The sequence below is a fragment of the Pseudoliparis swirei genome, chromosome 7 (assembly GCF_029220125.1).
Source record: "Pseudoliparis swirei isolate HS2019 ecotype Mariana Trench chromosome 7, NWPU_hadal_v1, whole genome shotgun sequence".
Lineage (NCBI taxonomy): Eukaryota > Metazoa > Chordata > Actinopteri > Perciformes > Liparidae > Pseudoliparis > Pseudoliparis swirei.
In genome coordinates, this window is record NC_079394.1 from 1,517,323 (window position 1) to 1,543,919 (window position 26,597).

Genomic DNA, 26,597 nt, shown 5'->3' on the forward strand with positions numbered 1-26,597 from the left:
GAACCTCTGTGCTCTGTTGTAACTGACAGTATGAACCTCTGTGCTCTGTTGTAACTGACAGTATGAACCTCTGTGCTCTGTTGTAACTGACAGTATGAACCTCTGTGCTCTGTTGTAACTGACAGTATGAACCTCTGTGCTCTGTTGTAACTGACAGTATGAACCTCTGTGCTCTGTTGTAACTGACAGTATGAACCTCTGTGCTCTGTTGTAACTGACGGTATGAACCTCTGTGCTCTGTTGTAACTGACGGTATGAACCTCTGTGCTCTGCAGCCCTGCCATGACAAAACACTGGGAGGCTGAGCTGGACGCCCTGAAGGGGAACAACGCCAAGCTAACCGCGGCTCTGCTGGAGTCCACAGCCAACGTCAAACAGTGGAAACAACAACTGGCTGCCTACCAGGAAGAGGCCGAGAGACTACACAAACGGGTGAGGGAGGGGGCGAGGATGGGGCTTGCTTGATTTCATACGTGATTAATTCATTCAAATTAAATAGGAGCGAAGAAAAAACGGAGAGGGCAGAGGAGTGTTGGCTTGAGGGAGAGAAACGAAGAGTCTGGAAATAAAAGATGGGTTGAGAACACGATGCTGTTGTGAGCATCTTTCTCCGTGGATCTACGTCTTGATCTCCATCTTGTATTTGTAGGTGACAGAGCTCGAGTGTCAGAGCATCCAAACGCCAGTGATCAAATCCCAGAAGACTGAACTCAACCAAACCATCGAGGAACTGGAGAATACCCTCAGGGATAAAGAAGAGGTGTGTGTGTGTGTGTGTGTGTGTGGTCTACATTCATGTTACGCAGACTTTTAATCTGCTTTTTATGTCCTTCAGGAAATAGAAAAATTTAAAGAGGAATTGGAAAACATGAATGACCTGATGGAGCAGAAGGACACACTTGCCCAGAAACTTGATGTGAGCTTTACGAATAAGGATGACGCCCGTCACCCCCTCCCGATCGGCACATCTTAAATCACGACGTACCTCTCGATGACGCTAACTCGCCCACAACGCCGTCTCTCTTTCTCCAGGAGACCGAGCTGCGCAGCCGGGTGCTGGAGGAGCAGCTGGTCGGGGCCGAGCAGCGGCTGGAGGAGAACCAGGAGGAGCAGGAGAGTTTCAGGAAGAGCCTGCGGACACTGCTGGAGCTGCTGGACGGCAAGATCTTTGAGCTGACGGAGCTCCGAGACACCTTGGCTCGGCTGATCGAGGAGGCCAGCTAGAGACCGAGCTGCCTCCTCTTCACAGACAGAGCCATATGATCATTAACATCCTGGTACCCGCTACTCTCACGCATCGGTTGAACCCACTCCGCCCCGCCTTCCCCACGCACATTAGAACTGAGACACGACACTGCCCACGATTACGATTTTGCTCAAAAAAGGGCAGCTAACTCCCTGCTTACCTCGGAGGCATCGAGTTCCAACCAACCGCAGTCACACCTGTAGTTCAAGACGACACAGGGACTACCTCGTCTCGGCCTTCTGATTGGCTGGCGGAGGTGTGACCGTGGTTGAATTGATCTCTCCGGAGGTAGAGATGCATGTTGTGGATGCAACTGTTCCCCTCACCACCCACACCACGTCAAAGAGTTAACTTGAGATCTGTGCCTCTGCGCCATCTGCTGTTGGTCTGGGGGAGCTGCACGACAGCTTGCAGCATCACACACACACACACACACACACACCTTTTCTTCCTCTCTAAACTGCCCTCCCTCCTCCTCCCCCCCACACACACAGGGGAATGTTGAAAGTCATGTGGAAATGATTGCTGTTAAGACTCAGAGAACTGCGCCAAAGCTGCCAAATCCCCCAAAATAGTGTCCTCTAACAAGCAGACGCTTTGATCCAAAGTGACTTCCTGAGCGGAGCAGCAGAGGCCCGTGTCTGAGCGAGGGCTGCCAGCGGAGCGTCAACAGAGAGTTAAAGGCGGCCTCTCCACCAACCGGCCTCACCGATTGGCCGGGGCACACAGGGCTGCTGGGACAGAACGTCGGGTTAACTGATCCAGAGTTACTTCTCCACACCCTGCTCACAATCCGGCTTCATTAACGAGTATTGAATCTTCCGGAGGCGTTGTTCATGCCACGCTCAGATTTTAGAGGCCACGTTCGATTCGGCTTGAGAATTCCTGAATCCAGACGGCTTCCACCGCCAGACACCTGACCTGTCTTCCTGCCAAACTCAGTGTGGCGTGTGTCCCCGAATAAGGCCTGACCTTTGACATAACGTGTGCCTTCAAAGCACATATGCGTCGACACATGTTTGCATATGATATGTGTGTGTGATTTGTGCTGTTTTCGGACATCAAGGCCCACACACACACACACACAAACACTGAGCAATACCAGACAGGCTCGATACAACACCTCTATATTACTCTATCAGGTACTCTATTCAGTGGACACATGCAGATAGGTCAGATGCAGCTCAGCTGATCCCCCCCTGTCCGACAGAAAGTTAACTACTGTTGACCGTGAACCTGTGTGGCAGCCCTGTCTGGGAGGAGTCGTGCTGAGCGAAGGGCTTATAGAGGGTCATCTACGTGTAAATCTCCACCCTCAGTGAAACTGGACTCCGACGTTCACTCTTCACGGGTGAATATAGAACTGTACTCAGTTTCTATTCTTTTTTTACACAGGATATAACGGTGATAATATAATTATAGAGCTGTATAAGATAACTTTCTACTCATGACATTGTAAATGAACGGATGGATAACTCGAATACAGTAACGCCCTGCAGTGGCTTATTGTTGTGTATTAACCAATGGAAAAGTATTGCATCGTTATTATAGAGTATATATTCTGTAGGTGAACAATGAAAACCTCTTGAGTATATATTTAAAATGCGTAACAACACGATGTAAACACATAGTGTTAAGCGTTCTGTACCAAAACATACACTTCTCAAGCAGCTCATGTACAGGTTAAATCACAAAACTGCATCTTAAAATCTCATCTTAAAAACTTAACATTTCTAAAAAAAACGATATCCTCACATGAAATTCTGCTTATTCTACCTTTCAATTGAGCACCCTGTTTGCACTAAGTTATTACACTGTTGTAACTACATTATATATCAAGAGATTTGCATTTAATACTAGCACAGCATCATTATTTCATTACAAATATTGTAGTTAGTGACACAGGTTAATACACTGGAATAAGAACCATGTAAAGGAAGTTACCCATTTCTTTTCTTTCTGGTTTAACTTTGACGGTCGAATGACAGCGATGGAATACCCTGATATTAATGCTATTGTTAATGAATGCCTTTGTACAGTAGTGGATAAGAAGCTTTTCATTCTCCTGTTTTGTAACTTATGGTATTTAAATGTAGGTATTATTATTGTATTTAGAGGTATGAGAAGAATGGCAATATTTTCGACTATTTAAAGTAATTTTGAACTCATGATATTAAAGAGGTACCTCAGGCTTATGATGTTCGTAGATTGGTAAGACTTGTGTGTTTACAGGTGAAATGATTCACCGAATGCTGGTGAATAACGATCAGGAGACACACCTGTCGGTGCTTCAGCCAAATGAAATCCTTTGTTGATTTCCAACAAAGATGGCATGAGCAGGATGAGAAGACGCCTTTGTGAACTGAGAAATGCTATGTTTTATATTCAAATACAGAGACGGCAGAATGCAGTGTGTGCAGATTGCTTTTGTTCTTCGTTTTTTAAGAAACACATTATTATCTAAATTGTTCAACAGTGAAACAGACAATCTCAACATTTGCTTCTCGTGGTTTTATTCAAATGCAGGGGCAAGGTTGTAAATAGAACTAAAAAAAGGTTTAAACAAATGAAAGTGGCAGGACTGAAGGCAGAAGGGTATTCTTGGACCAGTATGTTTATACTCGACTGTAAAGACAGCTTCAGCAATTAATAAGTTCAATGTTTTCGGCAATCAATCTGAACTCATGATCACCCGTTAACCTGTTCCATCCCTTTTCTTGTCCTTCTCTATTCTGATATTTCTCTTCTCAAGTGCCGGCGGGTCATGTCGTCTGCCTGTGTGAACGACAGGTACACACAGGAAATGCTCAGAAGAAAACGCATCACAGAAAGGTTTGGCTGAAAACAGGATTCAAACAAAGCAGTGGAATGCAAAGCATGTGTTCAGGTTATTTAGAGATAGAGATCAGTGTAAAACGTCTGTGTTTCTAAAGTCAGTCAGGTGATCGTTGATTCATTGAAAAGATGTTCTTCTGAGCTCAGTTTCCCAAAAATGTTGAGCACTTTGTTTAATGAAGCGACGTAAACCGAAGCATCTTTTGGGAAACTGCCCTGATGAGTTTTCAGGCCATCGAGTCCGGTCATGTCCATGTAAGGGTGACAGGTACTGGAACCCAAAAGCACGTAAACAGGGATGCAGGAGGAGGATCTTCACTTGGTGGTTCAGGCGGGTCAGAACCGGGTGGTCAGTCAAACAGGGCAACAAATCCAAAAAGGGGCCGGTCAAGATCTAAAGTCGGGTCAACAGGCAAACAGGGTCGTAACGGGCAGATCAGATTTAGTCATTTGGAATTCTCTGGAGAGTTTGGCAACGACACACAAGACAACCTGTCAGAGGACGAGTGGAAGTGAGGGAGCTGAAGAGTGACTAACGAGGGGAGGGGCTGCAGGTGAGAAGGGCGTGAGGACCAGGTGAAGGGAACGAGGGACTAATGAGGGGAGGGGCTGCAGGTGAGAGGGAGTAAGGACCAGGTGAAGGGAATGAGGGACTAATGAGGGGAGGGGCTGCAGGTGAGAAGGCGTGAGGACCAGGTGAAGGGAATGAGGGACTAACGAGGGGAGGGGCTGCAGGTGAGAGGGCGTGAGGACCAGGTGAAGGGAATGAGGGACTAACGAGGGGAGGGGCTGCAGGTGAGAAGGCGTGAGGACCAGGTGAAGGGAATGAGGGACTAATGAGGGGAGGGGCTGCAGGTGAGAAGGCGTGAGGACCAGGTGAAGGGAACGAGGGACTAACAAGGGGAGGGGCTGCAGGTGAGTGGGCGTGAGGACCAGGTGAAGGGAATGAGGGACTAATGAGGGGAGGGGCTGCAGGCAGTGGCGGGCCGTCAGGGCCAGCAAGGCCTTATCTGCTGGCCTAAACATCATAAGAATATATATTTTTTTCTAAATATATTTTCCCACAAATATGTATTCAATTATTTCCCAGAGTAAGAGTTATTCTCTTAATTTCATAGCGTTCCTCTTGGTTGCGCTGCTGCCAGCGCCAGGTTGAGATTTGGAGGGCTGGTCTTTGTGTTAGATCTTTTATCCAATCATATTCAGCCATCGTGTGTTGCCAGGGGGCTAAAATCTGCCCTTAGGCCTTCAGAATCAACATTGCGGGCGCTGGTAGCTTCAAGTGAATGGGAATGACAATGTTGTGTCAACCAATCAGCTTTAGAGTTGGCTCCTCGAGGACTTCTAGAAGGCCCCGGAACCGGCACAGGAGCAGCGAGCAGGCGGAGGGCGTGCACGTCTTTTGATTGGATTACTAATATTGAGAGGCGGGGCCTATGGGCAGGTAGATGCAAAACCTCAGAACTAGGAAACTGAATTTGATAAAGGAATTAATTCGCGGACTACAAAGCTGTTTTTTTAACCCACAATGAGGAAAGAAAGAAGGATGTATTTTGTGTTCAAATAATCAGTCTTCGGTGAGTAGGCATACAATGCATTCTATTTTTTATTAAATGTGTAGGCCTATGTATGTTTGGCACAAAATAAAATGGCAAATAGCCTATGTTGCAAATTATTTGTTTTCTTTCTTTTATTTTCAGTGAATAGTTATGTGTCTTTATCATCACGGTGAAACTGCTTTGGGTGCGACAATGCCCTGTTTAGTGAACAAACTAGTGCAAGTGACTTTTTTCTTCTTCTTTTTCTCCGTCCCGATGCGCGCATTCTGCAGCGCGCGAGACGGAGAGCCGAGAGAAATGACATGCTGTTGTGTAGATACGATCAACATCAGACGGCTGTTTAGTTTAATAAATGAACAAAGACGTGCTATAGAGAAAATGACGGGGGCGGGCCAATTTTTTTTAATGTCATGCCAATGTACCAATGTACCAATACTACGTCGCGATCGACGTATTGAGCAGCCCTGGTCTAGAGCCATGGCATCATAATGATAGTAATAAGAGGTGGATTAATTCGGGTGGGACTGTGTAGGACCTCACTGAAGGCCCAGGCCCCAGGCCCACGGCCCGCCACTGGCTGCAGGTGAGAGGGCGTGAGGACCAGGTGAAGGGAACGAGGGACTAATGAGGGGAGGGGCTGCAGGTGAGAGGGCGTGAGGACCAGGTGAAGGAAATGAGGGACTAACGAGGGGAGGGGCTGCAGGTGAGAGGGCGTGAGGACCAGGTGAAGGGAACGAGACAATCAGGTGAGGAGGACAGGATCTGGAAGGACAGGAGAGTTCATGAAGCAGGATGAACAGAACGATGAAGGAGGGGAAGTCGTGACGGTCCGGGGTCGAGTCAGGTCAGGTCTCTGACACCGTGGGCGGACACCGTGCTGACAGCCAGGAGACATTTCAAAGCGCCTCAGGTTTGGCCAGGAAAACAATAAACTCTCTTTAGCACTGAGCTATTTTCCAGCTGAATAAATGTGACATCTACTTCCTGGCCTTTCTACATTTCGCCCGTTCATGATTAAAACGTGAACGGCTCTCAACACAAGAAGAAGAGAAAAAGCAAACATCTTAGCATCAAACCTTTTGAGGCGTTGACATGAATGCTAGCCTGAATTCCTCTGCTGCTCAGCATCCCCACAGGTCCCTCCATCACACCTCTGGAGGTCCAGGTTCACATGCTCAGTGCTTTTCAACGGACTCATCTACAGCAGGTTTCATGTTTCACCAGTGAAGTTATTAGATTCAGAGTTTGTACGATGAAAGTCCTGAAATGTCTATAAAGATGCAGACTCGCAGTTGGAGGCCGTGGACTCACTTCAACGTTTCTGCATATGTTGGTGTGAGTTCAGTGTGTGAGTCCATGTGTGCGTGAACATGACTGTGAGGAACACATCTCACACTGTGTGCTCCTGCCCACTGAGTGCTGTGAAGTAGATTAGAAAAGATACAAGAGAGGAGAGTAGAGCGAGTGAATGAGATGCAGGAGGAACCACATCCATCACGCCCACGGTGACTCCCCACAGCGCAGGGAGCATACAAAGCATCCGCCTCTCACATGAGAGGGAACGGTTCCTCCTCCGGGACCCTCCCACACACTAAGTTTGGGAATCACCAACCAAGTGTGCCCACACTTTACCAAGATGGCCGACATGAACCACGGTGAAGAAACTCTGCATGTGACCCTTCCATCTATCTCCTCCTCTCCCACTCTCGGTTACCAAATGATGAACCTACTGTGACTCCATGCCTCCCACCAGCCTGGCCTTATGTTGCGGTGGAACAGATGGGTTGATATGTTTTCCGTTCGGGGCCGTGAAGGTCGCCAGAAGACGAAGAGCGGGGAGGGGGAGGGGCACGGGTGTGGATGACAGACTAAAGGATTTACAGTCTTGGTGCAGTGTCAGATTAGATTAGCAGTGGTCCAGTTGTACCCTCACACACCCACACGTGGTTGGACAGAACCGGGCAGTCGTGTGGTTCTGTTACACCGGTCGGGTGACGATGGAGGAGAGCTGCAGCAGGTTGTGTGATGGTTTAAATCCGAACATTAAATCCAGTTCGAATATCAAAACGATCCTCTTTGATTTTCAATCTCCCACATGACCCCAAATTATTAACCATACCCCTCACATATTTAGGTTATAGTTAAAGTTATCTCACGCTTATGTTTTAGTGGGGAATACATCACATATCTCACACGCAAATAGCTTTTTGTCTGAGGTTTTCAGTTTCCCGAATATCTGTCAGTCATAAATGTGTTATGTGCTGTTTCTGAATATTAACAGCCACAACATGCAGAGCTTCAACAACACAATCTGAATATAGGAATTAAACCACAGTAACATACAGTATGAATACAAACATGAGTGATGTCCTCCATGGTGGTGAATGTAGTGTAAAAAACGATGAACAGGTTGACCAGAGACCTTTGGAGCCGTTGGTGATATTCAGTATGACTCGGGCAATGGCATCGTGGGACTGGTGTGTGTGTGTGTGTGTGTGTGCAGTACAACGCAGACCTTCACAGTACAGTGTATGCAGCAGCCAGAGGCTGCAGGCATCGCTGTACGTATGAGTTGTTGCTTCTGAGAGTTGAACCCTAGCTTTCCCAGTCATGGGCGTCCAGCCCGTCGTCGTCGTCGGAGTCTGAATCCGGCGAGGCCTCCTTGATGCGGCGCAGCGCCTCGTAGATGCTCCTGGTCAGCGGGTCGGTGGAGACCGGCAGCTCTCCGTTGTCTTTTCTTTCGTTCTTGGGGACACGCCTCAGTTTGACCCCCTTTCGGATCTGAGCCAGGATGCTGCAGGATTCGTCGTCGTCCGTGGAGTGCAGCGGAGGCCGCTGGTCCACCCTCTTCAGGTGGTAGCTGCCTCTCTTCAGGGAGGCCAGCACCTCGTCCATGGGCAAGCTCACTGCACACAGGAAGAGAAGAGGGAGACGCGCTGTGACGGGCTCCTGAGACACGTGAGCATAAGAGCCCACGGTGGCAACACGTGGTTCCCGTACCTCTTCTGCTGTGAGAGTCAGACTCTGGAGTCTTCCTCAGCTTTTTCCGGGCGTTCAACAGTTGGCTACTGTCAAAGAAGCGAGGGATGAATGGACCGAGGGGGGAGAAGGGGAATTCCTCTGCCGAATTCTTTTCCTCAACCTTCCGCGAAGGCAGGAGCTCTTCCTTAATTGGCAGGAGAGGGGGAGGGGGAGGGGGAGGGGGAGGAGGACAGTATATCGGGGACGCCAGTAGCGAGGACAGGGAGCAGGAAGAGCAGGAGGAGTCTGCAGGACCGGGCGCAGGCACGGGAGGACGGGATGCTGTGAGGAGAGTGACGGGCTGAGTGGTGAGCGTGGAGCTGGGGTCCGTCTGCACACTGGTACTGAGGCACCGCAGGGGGCCCGGCCCCTCCCTCTCGCTCACACTGCTGCCGTCCATGCTCCTTCCACGCTCTCTTCTTCTGGTGTGGGCCACACGTAGTCGAATGGACTTCAGGATCACCTGACCCGGGTACCGCTAGATGAAGACGCAGACAGACAGAGAACAGGGTTCTTACACATGTGGACCGATGGATTTCCAGGACTTTTCCATGGCCAAACTGAAATCTCGGTATAAACATGAAAAATTTAGAAAATGCTGCGTACGCCGGCTTATATTTTGAGCGTCTTTCTTTAAAAAAACATATTAATTATTTCAAACTCGGCGTAAATGAACATGTGATTATAACAAATTTCCATGACTTTTCCAAAACTGTTATGATTTAAGTTTTTTCCATGACTTTTCCATGACTTTTCCATGACTTTAAACCAGATGTCCATGACCAAACTTAAATCTCAGTATAAATATGAAAAATGTAGAACATGTTGCGTATCGAGAGCGTACGCCGGCTTATATTTTGAGCGTCTTTCTTTAAAAAACATATTTATTATTTCAAACTCGGCGTAAATGAACATGTGATTATAACACATTTCCATGACTTTTTCAAAACTTTTATGATTTACGTTTTTTCATGACTTTTCCAGGCCTGGAAACGACCATTTTAAAATTCCATGACTTTTCCAGGTTTTCCATGACCGTACGAACCCTGAGAGAAGTCGATCGGTGAGAAAAATTAAAGTGTTGAGATATTTACATTCATAGGAGGACACATACCTGCTTGAAAGTGCGTAGTCGGTCTAGAGTCCTCTGCCTCTCCTGACCAGCTCTGCGATTCTTTTTGTCCTCGTCTTCCTCTTCTTCGTATTTCAGCTGACACATGTAAAGGTTTAGGGGAGAGTGTTACTGACAATGCTCTACAGCAGCCATAGTGTTATGAGAAAAGCTTCTCCGTGTCACACCTGGTGGGGTCTGGAGTCCTTGTGGACGGTTTGCCGTGTCTGCTGTTTCTGAGTGTGGTTGGATACACAGATCTCCTGCAGAAAGGTGGGAGGAAAAAGAAAGTCAACACACTGATCTACACAGCGTCATACATACTGACAATTAAAATGCAGATTTCTTGTTGCATCACATTTTGTTGTGGGATACTGCAGCAGAAGAGCTCATCAGGACAACTCATCAAGGGTCACTTCTGCTCAAAAAATGAGGACAATCAAACTAAAATATACACCCTATTCCACATCTTGCATAGTATTCACTCAAAGTATGTAGAATAGTGGCGACACTGCAGGTGTGCGTGTGAAGAAGGTGGACACACCCTTTTGTTCCTCAGGTAGGAGCGCTTGGCCGTGATGCGCCCTCTCCTCGCCTCCAGCTGGCGAGCGCTGACCTGAAGTCTGCGCAGCTCTTCTCTCTCGGCAGCGTTGTCCTCTTTTATGTCGTCTGCACTTTCAAAGGTGTCATAGTACACCAACTCATCCTGAAATTCTGAAACACGTAAATATAAATAGTTGTGTGGATACACAGGTACAGGTCTTTCATGTTGTTGGAGCTATTTATTTAGACATTTTTATTTAGTTTACTTTTATTGTAAAGCAATATTGATTATTTATTGCTTATTTAGGTTATATTTTGATTTGTCAGAAGATCTTTTTTCTCATGATAGTTCTAGTTTAGTTCATTGTGATTGTTGTTTTAAATATATTTTGTTTTATGAGTCACTGATTGGGTAACACTGGGCACCTGTGGTTATATGTAGAGGTGGGAGGCACAGGACCAGCATGCACCTGGGTGGCCGATGTTTTTTTTTTACCAGCATCAGCAAAGAGAGGACGTGTCAGCGTTTAGTTTGTTTGGAAAATAAATTATCAGAACCAACAGACCCAGATGGACTTTACTTTCTTTTTGGCTGCGTCAACTCCGAAACCCCCACGGAGCGTCAGTGGACATTTGATTTATAGTTTTATTTTATTTTTTAATTATTTTAATTTTTTATTATAAGACATAAGACAAGACATAGATATAACACCTAGAGGACGACGAACAGTGGACACAACAGCATAAAGTCAGAGTATTGAGAAAAATAAAGAAAGAAAGAAAGAAAGAAAAATGCATGTGTACATGCGTGTGTGTGCACGTGCGTGTGCATGTGTGTGAGTGTGTGAGCTTTTTAAAAATTATTTAATTAATTTTTTTATTTAAAGAAACAAAATACATGGATGAAGGCAGATGTATATGTATAAGCGTATGCATGTACGTGGAATTGAATTGGTTTCGAGGCAAGGGGAAAAAATAAAAAAATAAAATGAATTAAGATAAATTAAGTAATCAATAAGATGAGTGGTGTTATGTTTGTAAAAACATAGTGAGTGATGACCAGATGTCGTGGTGGTCTTATTTGATTTCTCAGGACAAATGGCCACTCCACATGTGTTTGACAGACACGAGCCGGAACGTTTTCATCCAGACGCACCTGTGGTGAGACGTCCTACCTGACATCTGTCTGCGGATGCTGTCCAGCTGCGCGGTGAGGAGCAGCTCTTCACACTGCAGGATCTCAGCCTGGATGTGGTACAGCTGCAGCTGGTGCTCATAGTACTGCGTCTCCATGTGGTCTAAGAGGGCCATGGCGTCGTTACTGCTGCACAGACTCTGCATCTGAGGGGATGGGACACAACAACTTACCCCAAACAACTGTGTGCGTGTGTTTATGTGTGTTCTGTGGACACGTGTGTGTGTGTGTGTTGAGTGTTACTGCCACACCTCCTCTCGAAGTGTGCGCTTCCTCTGCTCCAGACTGATCTCCCTGGCCCTCTGGAGCTGCAGCGTTTCCTTGGCGACGGAGTAGCGGAGCCTCTCCATGCGCTCCACCGCCACCGTCCATGAAGACTTACCAAACTTACGCTGGTCCACCTTCATACGCTCATACACCCCTACACACACACACACACACACACAGAAACCTCGCATCATTCACAGGGGGGGCTTCTATTTTGTGAGGATGATATTTCAACTTTGTTTTTAGTCTAGTTGCTGAAGCTTCTTTCAAGGTGTGGAATGGGCTAGACCCACACACACACACACACACACACACACACCAAAGGCATTGGCCATTGTGTGAAACTTCCCACGATTTGAAGGGAAGGTTTATTACAGTAATGTAGAGGGAGACATCTATTGGCCACGTTTGGACATTGCAACTTCTTTCCACTAACATCTCTCACTTACCTGATTGTTTTTTTTATCCAATAAGTGTCAGATCATAAATGGACCAATCATTCGTGGATAAACCCTGTCCTTGTTTCCACCTGTCCCTGTCGAACCGCGGATGTCTGCACTCCCTCATGAATACAAAATCCCATTTGCCCTGTCGTTCAAACCCACACAGGTCAGCAGGCCGCCGTGTGTGTGTGCAGAGAGTGATTATTCAAAGTCTTTCCTCCACCGAGGTATTGATTTGACATTGATTTGACAGTGACAGCGATGGCATACTGTACCTTTCTGGGCTCTGGCAGTGATCTCAAAGTATTTTATCGTGAACTCCTGGATGTTGAGGACTGCTTCTTGAGCTTTCTTCTGCCAGTCAACGTCCTCTTTTTTTAGAGCTTCAATCCTCCTTGGGCCCAAGTAGTCGTTCTCCATGGAAATCTGTTGAGAGGACGAACATCTTTGTGTCAGCAAAGCAAAGAACGGCAGGCCTCAGTGAAGCCGGATGAAAAAATAAAGATCTAATATAAATTAAACACACTAAACAAATGTACCTGTTAGATTCAATTCAATTCAATTCAGTTTATTTGTATAGCCCTCCCTTGAGGAGAGAACAGAGGAGGATCCCTCTCCAGGATGGACAGGTGTCATAGATGTCATGTGACCAGAAGGAATCATTACACACTTATTAAAACACAGGAACAACACAATGAAGATGACAGAGTGGATGAAGAGTTGGTAGTCGGCATATTCCACCATCCAGACCTCCACGGTCCATCAGATGGAGGTAGAGAGGAGGAGTGGGCGGAGTCTCAGCAGGGCCATGGCCATGGCATAGATAGTCTGCATATATTAAAACATGAATGTGAAAGTGGTGATTATGGTTATTAATCATTTATTTGAGGTGACACAATACACCCAATGCAGTTAGAAGCACATTTATAAAAATCCAGACCCAAGAGATATACAATTGAGATTTAGAGGTGGTTGGAACATATTACCACCAAATGTGTTGTTTACAAGACAGTACAGTCAACCCCCCCCTCCCCCCCCCCTTCATGACACATGCTGGATAGAAAGAGTGTCTGACCTAAATGACTGCATGAATGAGGAACAGGACCTCAATGGCTTCACCAGAGACGGTAGGCCTGGAGAGGGAGCCACACTCAGACACTAAGCACTACGTTTACCATGTGCCTCTTCAAACCCTCATGCTAACACCATTCTGTCATACGAAACAAGTGTCAAACAACTTGCATAATCACCATTTAGATTGTTATTGCAAATAAGTAAAACCTGTAAAACGCCTTCTCACATTTTTCTATTAAGGGAAGATGTAAAAATAATGTCCACCATTTCTAAAGTTAACTATCAGAGGGAAACAGAAGCTACCCTTGCAGCACAAATAAAGGAAGCAGCAAAGGTCACAGAGCTGCATGTCTGACCCCGAGTTACCTCGGTGCACATCAGCACTCTGCACTACTCAGCAGTGCGCCAGGATCACTTACCACTGCAGTGTCCTGCTATCAGGTTGCCAGTGCTCATTCCTTTGATTTAAAAAAGAATGTCTGCATTGCTGTACATAGTGTGATTTGAGACCTGGAGAATTCACACACTGTCCATAGGTGAATGCTACTCTCTATAAACACGCTACCTCATTCATAAGCGTGCTTTCAAAAATATATTCTATATTTTTCATATCATATCTTTGTCATCTTGTCTCTCACTCCCCATATCACATCATGTGTTTTTATCTAAAACTATTTATTATACGTAGGTAGGCTATAAAATATAGTTTTTTATTTTATTTTTTTACATTTAGATACAACAAAAAACAAAACAGAGATAACCTTATTACACAGCATGAGCACCGTGTGACGAACAGAACCATTATAGTAGCTATACATGTCTAAAAACAGAAACGATGCAAAATAATTCCGAATTTGAGGGACTAAATGATCCATGAGGAATAAAACCCACAGCGACGGCATGTCAGGCGGACAGCAGCCACGGGAAGAAGCCACTCTGCACCCACACCGCACTGAGGCTGCAGTTCCTCCGTACTCCACATAGAGGCGCTAGTATATAAACTCCCCCCGCCCCTCCTGGACTATGCGGTTCTATGGTGTAATGGTTAGCACTCTGGACTCTGAATCCAGCGATCCGAGTTCAAATCTCGGTAGGACCTGACATTTTTTTACAAATACTTGTCTTTTCTGTAAAAATGTCTTATGTGTTTTTTCTTAACCAGCTGAATGTAGTACTTCAGTAAACATTTTATATCTAGCTTTTAAATACTGTAATAAGATGAGCGGGAAAATGCATGACATATTCTTACCTAAATTTCCCTCGGGATTAATAAAGTATCCATCTATCTATCTATCTAGCTTAGAAATTGATCATTTTTGTTACTGTGTCCTGTATACAGGAAACAAACTCAACAACATCAGTATCTTTATCAGTTTCACAAAATCAAGATGATCAGAATTTAAAATATTCCCCTTTCATAATAAATGTAATCTAGGATCTTAAAAAGTTGTCATCACAAAGTGATGAAAATAGAAATGTGTCACAAATTATCCTGAATATTACCTTTTTGAGGCGGCTGGGACAATCTGCCTCCTTGGCCTTTACTTTAATACCTAATACTTATTTTGATAAACAAATATAATTTGTTGTGGAACAATCTTTCACTTAAATTAATAAAGGACCTAACACCCTGCTTTCACTCATGTCTTGAACGGACAATGTGCCTCAACTTCCAAGGATAACATGAATTAAGAACCTTTGTTCAGCCCCACCTCTAACTCTGTCCTCCATTTTTCCATTTCTGCTGATCTCAGTGAACCAGCAGCATCATCATCCTGCACCTGCAGTAAACCTGAAGGGGCACACTCAACATGACTTATTCATGTCTCTGTGAGACTGTGGGAAACTGGAGCTCCATGGGGCTCCATTCCAGCTCACAGGATGTCACTCAACCCCCAACGGCAACGGTTTCAGATACTGCGGTTTAAGGCCCACTATGAAGCCCTTGCACACACACACACACACACACACACACACACACACACACACACACACACACACACACACACACACACACACACACACACACACACACACACACACACACACACACATGCATGAGATGGTCAAGTATACAACATTTATTATAATCAATCAGCAGCTAAATGACAGCTTGCCAGTTTAAAACTAGCTGTGGGTATGTTAAGCCCTAGGTTAAAGGATAAAAATGCCTAAAATGATCCCAAATGAAACAGTAATAGTCTCCTTTGAATGCTAAGAAGTCAGGGAATATCAACCCATTGTAAGTAAGACTATTAATATTACTATTCCAGAGTAAACTGAGAAGCATTATATAAAGAAACAGGATTTTTATGCTCGCTTAGTATGTATTCTAAATCCCAAATTCACAGATGTGTCCAAGCAGCCTGAATAGAGTGATAAAGGGTCGTTGACGTGGCCCCAGGCGGCCGCTAACAGTGCAAGCCAGCCTGACTTGATGAAGGTGGCTGGTGACTCCTCCTGCACAAGGACAACGTTTACCTTCAGAGTTTTCTACGATAAATCCCGTTAGAATTCGGCACCGACTCAACTTAAGAAAAGATTGTGGTTTGGGTTGAAATCAACCCTTTGTGACAGGAATGTGAACTCCTCCCTGAGACTCGCTGTGACTTACCATCGGCCCAAGCTTTACTGTGGAAGCAATCAAAACAATATTTGTTGTAATCTTTTGACAAGAACGTATATTTTCGTCAGTGTGTTTCGAGTCACGTTGCACATCAACAACTCTTTTCGGCTCGCGCGCGGCAGGTGAGCTCACTAGCACTTTTAGTATCTTCTCCTTGTTGGACGTCACCAATAGTGTACACCATTTTTCACTGATGCATTGAATGTGTTGTAACTCTGTTTGGCGGTTACACATGACATCTATTGCTTTGCTCCATCCTGGGAGAGAGTTCCTCCTCTGTTGCTCTACAAAAGGTTTCTTTCATTTATTTCCCCAATAAAGTTTTTGGGGGGAGTTTTTCCTGAAGGTCCCGGGACAGAAGGTGTCGTAAGTGTACAGATTGTAAAGCCCCGTAAAGCTCATTTCTAATTTGTGATTCAAAATACATTTAATTTAACTGAATTCAGAATTAGGATGTTTATCTGTGTGTGAGAACTGTGACGAGAAATGTTGCTTTGGTGTTTGCCAAAGAGGTTTTGGCAAAGTACTGGGTCCACAGATTTGGTCCCAAACGCTGCACAACCCTGAACACAAATACCCCCAATATGCAGAATAAGACGGGTGCCTCGCCATCTCCTGTGGATATGTGGTATCAGTGTTTACCTTGATCTGCTGTCTGCGGAGCATTGCTAGTTCCCTCATGTCTCTGAAGGGCTGCAGCAGGTACTGGTACAGCTGTGTGGAGGCCTCCAGCAGCCCTGCATAGGCCTCGTCTTCCTCCTTATACAGCTCCAACAGCTCCACCATGCTGTCCACGGTCTTGTGCTTCTCCAGCAGCTACAGGAAGTTCAATGTATCATCAACAAGCAACTTTGAGAATATCAGAACACATTAATATGTATAGCCCCTTTACAATCTCTGTAATGTAAGGCCTTGTTATCACGGCATCCATTGTTAATCATATTGAATGTAATGTGAAACATACAAACAGACATTCAGATAGTTGGGAGCTCCTCTCCTAAGTTCTGTGAGGTCTGGGATCTCTTCTCAGAGCGCGTAGGTCGACCCAACGAGATATCGCCACCATTGGTTGATTCGCCCCAACAACGCACCAGTGCCCTGTTTTAGCAGCTTTATTGGGAGCACATATTCGCAGCATGCAGCACTTTTTGTTTTTGTTTAATTTATTTTCTATACCTTTTTCTTTTTTGTTATTGTTTTTTGTATTATTTATTGTTATTTATTGTTATGCATGTTTTCTGTTTTTTGTTTCCTTATTTATAGTCTTTACATTGCTCAATTAATGCAAGGGGATATACAGTATGTGTGTGTGTGTGTGTGTGTGTGTGTGTGTGTGTGTGTGTGTGTGTGTGTGTGTGTGTGTGTGTGTGTGTGTGTGTGTGTGTGAGTGTGGGTGTGTGTGTGAGTGAGAGAGTTGAAGGTCAGAGAAGGTGGGATAGTGAGAATAAGCAAATGCTTCTACAATATTATATTATCTGCATTTCACAGCCAGTTGTTGATGTTGGGTTGTTGTTGCTTTTATAATTTTCTTTTCTGTTTGTGTATCAGATGCCTTGTATATTTGTTTTGGGAAAGGGAGGGGGGGGGGCTGTAATGTGTATCCTCACCATGTGGCTGTCTGATATGTCATCCTTTCACTCCTTATTTGTGAGGTCTATTGTACATTAAGTCTTGTTTTGTAATTTCCATTACTAAAAAAAGATAGTTAAAAGTACCGTAATTAAAAATGTGATGTAGATTCTTTCAAGCGTCTGTTAGGTACAAATCAGAGACATTTAGTTGAGCAGAAGGCCAACATCTGTGTCAGAATAGCAGTGTCAGCAGATCTGTTATCAACCCGTCAAGTGTTAAAAAGCCAGAAGAACATTGTTAAATACATCCTTGAGTCAGCAGTGAATGTAAACGTGCACCTCGCTGTGAGAGTAAGAGGGTACTTTAAAACTGTAAATAATAGGAGTGTATATGAGAGCAGTCTTGAAGCACAGACCAAGGGGAGAGAGCAGAGTCCTCATGCTGCTGGGATTAAGATCAATACACACACATCGTGACCAGACAGATCCATCCGGCAGCCGACCAGCACGCCCTGAAAGAGCCATGAGCTTAAATGGAGAGGGATGATCAATAGGCCAGTCTGTGTGTGTGTGTGTGTGTGTGTGTGTGTGTGTGTGTGTGTGTGTGCGGCTGTGTTTGCATGAGCTTCTGTACGGTCCAGTTGCCATGTCAGGGAGATGACGATGATCAGAAACTCTTCCTCCATCTTCAGAATGAATACACCTTCCAACAAACTGAACATCCCATTCAGTGACGGACATTTATTGAAGCAATGCGATGGCGCGCCGATGCGCCCCTCGTGTGTTGTGTTAGTCTGTTTTTGTTTTTTTTTCGTTTTTTTTACTTTTTGTTCTGGTTCCAGCTCTTTCTTCCAGAGAAGACTCTTGAACATCAGGGAACAACTCCAGCGGATTTACTTCCAACGTTTTTGTGGAGTGTGGGGACATTGGACATTTTGTAAGCTCACTCACTACCCCGAGGCAGCGGCGGAGAGAGGCCGGAGAAGAAGCTTCGAGGCGGGGGCATGCGGCACGCGAAGCGGCATATATTCTCTCCGCTGCGGGCATATTCTCCTCCACTGGCTGTGCAACAAACTGCTGGGGCTCCAGAGACAGGTGGGGAGAGAGAGAGACGTTCTTCCATCCTCCAATGTCTGTGCTTCACGGAATCATGGCAGTGGCTCGACACTCGACTCTGCGCTCAGCTCTTCAGCTCGCTGGCTTCCCTCGGACGGAAAAAGAAGGAAAAAAAAAAAAAAAAGGAAAAACGCTTTACCTCAACAACACTTGGGTGCAACAGCAGCGGGTGATTTCTACAGCACTGTTACGGACCCTTCTTCTTTATCATTCAAACACGTGAGTCTCCCCTCCCTCTCCCCCAGTCCGTTCTTATGCTCATCCTGCCGGAGTTGCGGATGACCGGGAACAACAAACCCACCAGAACCATGTGGAACTGTGGGGGGATGGGGACGGATTTTCTTTTTGTTCGGCTAGTTTTTTTTTTACCTTAACAAACCCTCAAAACTCCTAAATAGACAGTATATTATCGACCTACAGCAGAAGAGCATTAGCCAGAGATGATCAACAATCTACACTGCAACACTCAGGGCCAGTCGAGCATGGCCTCTCATCTGCTTCATCTGATTCCACTTCATTCCCTCACTGCAAACCTGCAGTGAGGTGGTTCCTGTGAGAAGTTCAAGAGGAAGAGGATGGGGTGGAGAGGTGCTTGGTGACAGCTGGGACTGAGATGTCTTCAGGACTGCTGGATGACTGGGGACTGCCAGCTGCTGGGACTGCTTCCAACAGCTGTAACTAGTATCAGCTCTGTAGGACAGCTGATCACCATCCAGTCCAGGGTGAGTTATAACAACGCAAAAGGGGAGCTCAGCAAGACTAAAGAAGGACAAGGAGCAGAAGAAGAGGACAGCAGGACCAGACAGGGAGAGGATACAGGTGCAGGAGTCCGGTGAGGTTTTAGAGGACTGTACTCTGTAGGCCGGCTGTAGCAGAAACTGAAACTACTCTGACTCTCTGCAAACAGCAATCTCAGCTGCTGACTTCTGCAGAGCAGATCCAGGGCACAGCTCAATCACCAACTTGCTTCACTCCACAGGCTGTGCTTCTGGCAAACCTGAAGCTTGAGCTAGTTCTGTCCTGAGACCATCAGCAGAGACACACCATCCCACAGACCATCAGCCCACCACAGCAGCCCATCAGGGCCCCACCATCCCACAGCCCCCCCCACCGCACCTGGCTCACACATCCACCCTGGAGCGCCTCCAGCAGAACTCTCCTGGCCTCAGCTCCCCCGCAAAGCCCCAGCCAGAGCGGGCCGGACTCCGTCTCCCCTCCACTCCTCCCCTGAATGCTCCCTCCGCCTCTGACTTGTTCACCGAACCATCCTCCCGTGTTCACCCTTGAACTCCTCCCCTCCCCAGCCTCCCACAAACATCCCCACCCAAACCCAAATCCCTCCAGCCCAAACCCTCTCCCTCCCCCGTCCTGACCTTTTGACACTGAGACCTGTCACCTGTCAGCCCTCAGACCGGCACCTGTCACACCCACCTCAACAGACCCCCCACCTGACCAGACCCACCCCCAAACACTCTGCCACACTAGCAGTTCCGGCACATCTGGACATAACTCTCCAGCATCACCTCCCCAGTCCACCTGACCAGGAACCCTGTTTGTGGACAGCAGCCTCCTCATCAATCAGGCCTTCTCTGCCATCATCCTGCCGACTCCACCTGCAGGTGGACTGCACCTGTCTCACAGGCACTGACTTGGACTGCCCAGCTGCTGCACACGGCTCAGAGACCTGGTGATCACAGGCTCCACCTGCCTCAGGTTCCCTCAAGGCTGCTGTTCCTCTGTTCCCCCCCCACTCACCTCCTCTGCTGTCTCCTGTGAGCTCCACCTCCACACACAGTCTTCGCGGACCACCAACTCTCATTGGACTTCACCACACCTGTGGGACCTGGGACCGGGTGGGATGGGGGACTGGGTGGGACTGTGACACAGGGAGATGGTAAAGACAGTGGAGAGAACTCTGACAACAGGGAGAGCCCCACCCAGGTTCAGGAGATTGCCCCAGACCCCCCACCCTGTGGTGTGTGACTTCAGGAGGCTCCATCCCACCCCATCTCCCACCTACCACTCCTGGGACGCGGCTCAGCCCACCTCACAGGATCAGGATGTCACTCCAATCATCAGCAGGAAGGCCCATCAGCAAATGTGTGATGTCCAATGTTCTAAGGGCCATCAACCTGCCAGGCAGCTGATGCCTCCATCTACCAGGCTGGCACCGGCCAAGATCTAGCCACCTCTCTCACCAGGCATCATCCGCTCCAGCCGCTCCCATCATCCAGCTCGGCTGCAATCTGCCAGGCTGCAATCGGCCAGGTCCTGGTCCTGTTGCCTTCTGGGTTCCCTCGACACCTCCTGTTCACTCCTTCCCTGCTGGAGAGTCCCTCCCACCCTGGACCCGCCTGTCCCCTCCCTGTCTCCCCCCTCCCTCCCCTCGCCATCAGTCCTGACTCCGTCCATCATGACACAAACTTACCGACCTGTGACACCTCCTACCTCTTCTTCAGGACTCTCTCCTCCCTCCCACCTCCTCTTCTCGGACTCCCTCCTCCCTCCTTCCTCTTCCTCCTCCTCCTCCCTGGTTTCCCCTCTTCCTTCCTCCCTCCTCCTCCTTCCTCCCTCCCTCTCCCTCCTCTTTTCCCCCTTTTCCTCACACCCACTTTCCACTCCACCACACAACATGTCACCGCGTCACTTTCGTGTTGTTTGTTTGTTGTTGTCTTTGTGTCTTGTTGAAAAATGTTTTGTCTTGTCATGTCCAAAATTTTCTTTGTGTTAAAATTTGTTTCTGATTCTGAAATTAGTTTGGGCCGGTTGGGGCTCTGCTGTTTTCCTTTTTTTTAACTTAATAAGGGCAGTAAGGAAAAGTTTCCTTCAGATGGTTTTCTGTCGTTTATATGTTGAGTGTGTGTGTGTCTTAACTGTGAGGGAGTGGAAATGACCGGGTGGAATGACGTGGGTCACGACCTCTGTTCACTGCCAGAATCAGAACAAAAAGGAAACGTCTTGGCCAGAAACATATCAGTATCTATCTATCTATCTATATATAGATAGATAGATAGATATATATATATAGATAGATATACGTGGACTCTTTCTTACTTTTCCCAAGATGGTTACAAGCAGATTTACAATCTGTACACTCAGAATATAGCTACAACCACAACAACACCAATTACCATAATGTGGAATGGAGGCTCTCCTCGTGAGTTCAAAGCAGGAGAATTAAAATGTCTTTTGAGCTTTAAAAACCGACTCGCTTTACACACAGAGGCCACTCCTTCCTGGGGTTTGGGGGCGCCAGCTGCACACGCCCATGTTCCCTGGGCTCCAACCTGAACATCAGGGAATTCTGTGATGCGATATGCAAACTCTTCCATGAATGCTCTTTCTCACCCCATCCCTCAGAGGACTTATTGCACTCTCTGGCTTCATAAGTCAAGGCTGCATCAATGCAGCCGGTGAGTATCAATAACATATCTGTTTATATTCAGAGCACTTAATCAATCATTAGCTGATGCAGAGGTGTACAAGCAGCATGTCTGGGGGGTGTAAGGCATGGTGTCTGCATCGTGTCTCCATGTCAAAGCAGTGCTATTGTTTGATTATATTTTACACATACAGAAGTGTTACACACAAATGTTTATTCATATTATTTCGTCAAGACATTTATGATAATTCAGAAAATCCATGTAGAACTAATATTCCCTCCCACAGATTATCAAAGCAGCTTTTTTCACATACATCTGAAGACAAGTATGTATTCTTGTTTTTATACTGAATGCTGAATACATATGCTGTATTGGAAATATTATATAATAACAAATCTATTTATGTCTATAAATGACAATTATTTCCTGATACATAGATTTTTCAAAAAATGTAAGTCCATTTGAACAATTTCTGTGACATGTTCTCAGATTTAAAGTTTAAGAACAAAAGAGACATCTGATATATAACATCTGATATTACAGTTAGTGACTCAATATCATTCAAAATGTAAATATAGTGTACTACGCAAACGCTCTAAATAATAACGACACTACAACGAGATGTTGACGGTAGGTCTTGGTCATCCCGCCTTGTTTGGGGCCGTCTCGTCCTGCTGAGACATACGCGTTGTCAGAAGAGGCTTTAAACAGCATTATCTTCTCTTTTACTTGGAATTATTCGTGTAATGAAGACGTATTTTGGAAAATGCGACAGACGTTTCCCTGAGTTTTCCTTTGGAGTCATCTGTGACCAAGAAGTGCTTAAAGTGTGTGTGTGTGTGTGTGTGTGTGTGTGTGTGCACTTGACTCTCAGCTGTGTAAGCAGCAGACAGCAGCCATGCTGAGTCTATCATATTCCGAAGAGACTTTAGATACAACCTGATTTGACAGATTCTTCCTTCTCTCCCTGGCCAGATGGATCGGTCTGTCCACCGTATTCCTGAGATAAGGCTTTAGGAATAAAAAGATAATGGAGACGGTATCCCTGTCAACTGTGTCATCTGTGTGCAATTATCTGTGTGTTTTTGTTTCGCCTACGCCAGGGGCGTCCAAACACAAACAAAATGAATAGAATGAGGTGAATTATGTCTATTTATATATATTTGATTATGCTTAAAGAAACAAAACATCTTGCATTACAACTTTCCATTAACAGGTTTTCATTTACTTTTTTATTACAAAAACCGTTGGCCGTTTTGTTTGTGCGGCTATAATCCGCTAGTTGAGCTAGCACGTTAGCTGCTATTTGCTAACGGTGTCTTCTCTAATATTAATGTTCCCACCGCGTCGGAAATGTTTTAACTTGCTGTCGTTTCTTTTGGTTCTGCCATATTTGTCCCAAACCTCTTTGATTCCTTTTGTTTTGCGGAGATCATGCCTTGTTGAAGTCAGAAGTCCACCTAGTGGTGGCCCTAAGTACTGCAAGTGCAAGTTTCATGTGTGGGCCATATTCCTATATATTTTCTGAATTTTCTGAGGGCCAATAAAAAATGGGCCACGGGCCGCAGTTGGCCCGCGGGCCGGACTTTGAACACCCCTGGCCTACGCTGATGTGGTTAGATTGTGGTTTGACTTTTTATAACTTCTGGTGACCTTTTTTTCTCACAGACCTCAATTAATTTCGTGTTTTAGTTATAATAAATGCATCATTAGTTAAACCAATACCAAGTTAAGTTGTGTTGTTTGGCTTATACCACGTGAAGGATATATTATATATCAAAACTAATACAAAGAGGTTCATGTTTAGAAAGGCTATGACAGCTCCATGAAGTTTTCTTGACTTGGCAGCCATTCATTTTGTATAACGTATGATGCAATATGCATTTCCTGGATGGGCCACATAGTTGTGTATATGTGTGAATATATAATATATACAATTTCAGTGAAAGGTTATTCACACATAGGAAATATATATTATTGATGCTTAAAATATACTTGTTTTTGATTGTGTGAGTTAAGACCCTCTTCTGTTTACTGCACTGCTTTTTTTTCAATTGGTTGAATTCTATTAACTATGTCTATTAGATACCTGTCTATACCTCAGATGAATGCATCACACTTCCACAGCACCTCGAGCAGCTCATGGTCTGCACAGCAAAAAGATGAGCATGTGATTCAGAGAACTCACACGTGTCGCCTATGATAGTGTGATGTTTGTATTTCATTGGAACTTTACAAAGAAATACAAACCACATGCTTATAGAAGACTTGCTGTGTGTGTGTGTGGGTAAGGGGGGGCACTAAGACTCACCTCCTGCAGGTGTATGGTTGCACGGCTGAGCGCCTCCTGGTACCCGGACCGCCTCAGCTCGCTCAGGCTCTCGTAGTACTCCTCTGGGTCGTCGTTTTCCGTGAACAGAACCTGCGAAAGGATCTTCCATCCGCACGTATCGAGCGCGTGGCCCAAGTACAACTGTACACGGTAGCAAAGCTCATCCACCTCGGTCTCCGGTACTTCGGCTCGGCCGAACAGCACCGTCCACATCCCGGCGGGTTCCTCCGGAAACACCGGGAGGCAGGGCTCCAGGTCCGAGTGGACCGAGCACAGCTGCTGGTGAATTGACCGCAGGTCCTGGAAGGAGAAGAGTCCGGCCCAGCTGCAGTCCTCCCTGCTCAGGAGGTCCAGTTCCTCCAGGTCCAGGCTGTCCAGCGCGGGGGGCGAGAGGTCCCCTCTTAGGGAGCGCAACACCTCGTGATCACCGGGACTGACGGGAGACGCTGCAGCCTTCATGTCGACAGGATTAGATGTGGTGGTTGTGACCGCCTTGGACTTAGTGCTGCAGCCTTTAACCACAGCCTCCTTGGCTCCTTTGCTAGGGCTCTGAGATACTTTATCTCTGACGTGACTTTCGGGCCATTTTGTTTCGTCCCCATCCTGCGCCGCCGGGTCCTTTATGCCAAAGCTTTTCCTCTGCGCCGTCCTGTTGTGACACGTAATGGCAAATTTACCCTCCACTTCATTCCAGGCAACGATAAAAACAAATTTATGCTTTTCCCTCTCCTCAAACGCATTCGGCCGGACGGCCACCCATCCCGACTCCACACTGTCCTCCATTGTAAAGGACATGTCTGCAGCGGAAAACAACAACAGTAGCTCGGGCCGACTAACCCTGCGGTGGCACCGGGAGAGCTGGATGCAGCTCAATGTGATGTGCGGTAAAACAGCCTCTTCCCGAACAACGTACGTCTCCTCTCCGACGTGACGCTGGAGGCTATCCTCCTCCTTCGCTCCGGCCGATGGATGAGGAGCAGCGCGGTGCCATCGCACACCTCTGGCCCACCTGCGTTAAACTCGGATGTGCGCCTCTCCCCAAACTCCTGCAGCGGTGCGCTGGTCGCCACCTCAAGAGACTCTGACACACAACATGCGACCGTTTGTTTACCCCGTCAGCTGTGCGCCGTTATGCTGGGTCTCTCCGTGCAGACTGCTCGTCATAAAGCACCATCCCCCGCAAACAGCGTTAAATGACACCAGTCTGAGGCGATGAGTCCAACCGCAGTGTCTTCTGGAAGGTTAGCGTCGTCTCCAAACTCATAACATCACCATGTTTTCTTCACCGTGTGCCCAAGAAGCCCACATACGCACAATAATATCGTTGGCTTCAGGTGTTATAAGAAGAATCGGAATTTCCAGAGACAATATAAACCAAGCGAAGTTTTAGCGTGACCGTTGTGTTTACAGTCGAATCAGTCTTCACTATATTGTTGCTTTTACCAAATCCCCTTTATTAAACCGTAGTGGGAACGGTTACATTAAGAGTTAAATGCAGTGCAGTCTTGCGAAATACTTTCTTAGAGTAGAGTTGTTGTGTCCGAGGGGCAATGAAGGCAACATTGGTATCTCCGTTTGAGTCGGTCACGAAGGGACGTGAAGCAGTTTATGTTTATGTATATTAAGGATCCCCGTTGGTCTACACCGGAGTGGAGACTACTCTTCCTTACAATATAATACAAATACGTAAAATGCAGAACAGCATGACCAATTATCACAAAAACACTTAGACTTAGAAAACAACATTTACATTAAAAGTAGGGCTGTGAAACGATAAAAAATTTTAATCGGGTTAATCACAGGTTTTTGTGGATTAATCATGATTAATCACATATTACCGATATTCTCGGTATATTTTGTGAGAACATAGAGATTTATGACAAAAGACGGATATATACATTTATACATTCTTCTATACAATGGTGCTGCAACTCAGCAGTTATTTAGCAGTTTTCTTCCATATGGAACATTAATACATCTTCATCCTAAACAGAATGTTTAACCCTCCTGTTACCTTTCGGGTCAATTTGACCCCATTCAATGTTTAATGTCGGTGTTCTTTGGGGTCAATTTGACCCCAGGCTGTTTTTCACTGTCAAACATATAAGAAATATCAACTTTTTTATTTATTTAAAGGGCTATTTAGGTAGTCAACAAACAAACATAAAGTACCTCACACTTAAACTTGGGAAGCAATATTAATTCTAATAATTTTCTGGAGGTTTTAATTGCTGGGGTCAAATTGACCCCGAGGGTAAAATATGTTATTAAATGT

General features: G+C 46.1%; 2 protein-coding genes across 3 annotated transcripts in view; one reads left to right on the forward strand and one right to left on the reverse strand.

Moving 5' to 3' along the window:
- The window catches only part of homer1b (homer scaffold protein 1b), a 28,722-nt gene extending 25,057 nt beyond the window's left edge, over positions 1–3,665 (forward strand). For both annotated transcript variants that reach the window (XM_056418465.1, XM_056418464.1), the window contains 4 exons: positions 276–432; positions 650–760; positions 836–916; positions 1,033–3,665. In XM_056418465.1, coding sequence (XP_056274440.1) covers positions 276–432; positions 650–760; positions 836–916; positions 1,033–1,224 — 541 coding nt within the window. In that variant the 3' untranslated portion in view covers positions 1,225–3,665. The remainder of the gene's footprint in view (positions 1–275; positions 433–649; positions 761–835; positions 917–1,032) is intronic.
- Positions 3,666–7,177: 3,512 nt separating this feature from the next.
- On the reverse strand, positions 7,178–25,583 carry LOC130196389 (junction-mediating and -regulatory protein-like). The gene is made up of 10 exons (XM_056418462.1): positions 24,302–25,583; positions 16,563–16,736; positions 12,496–12,646; positions 11,762–11,931; positions 11,491–11,656; positions 10,317–10,486; positions 9,961–10,035; positions 9,776–9,871; positions 8,641–9,139; positions 7,178–8,546 (listed from the first exon to the last, which is right to left on the reverse strand). Exons 1-10 carry the CDS (start codon positions 25,115–25,117, stop codon positions 8,236–8,238), a joined length of 2,628 nt encoding a protein of 875 aa, XP_056274437.1. The 5' UTR covers positions 25,118–25,583; the 3' UTR covers positions 7,178–8,235.
- Positions 25,584–26,597: the final 1,014 nt, after the last annotated feature.

Coding starts and splice junctions, on each gene's coding strand:
- LOC130196389 (XM_056418462.1), bottom strand. CDS start 25,117: ATGTCCTTTACAATGGAGGACAGTGTGGAGTCGGGATGGGTGGCCGTC. Junction 11,932..12,495: donor CACTGCCAGAGCCCAGAAAG/GTACAGTATGCC, acceptor GTGTGTGTGTAG/GGGTGTATGAGCGTATGAAG. Junction 10,036..10,316: donor CCTACCTGAGGAACAAAAGG/GTGTGTCCACCT, acceptor ACCTTTCTGCAG/GAGATCTGTGTATCCAACCA.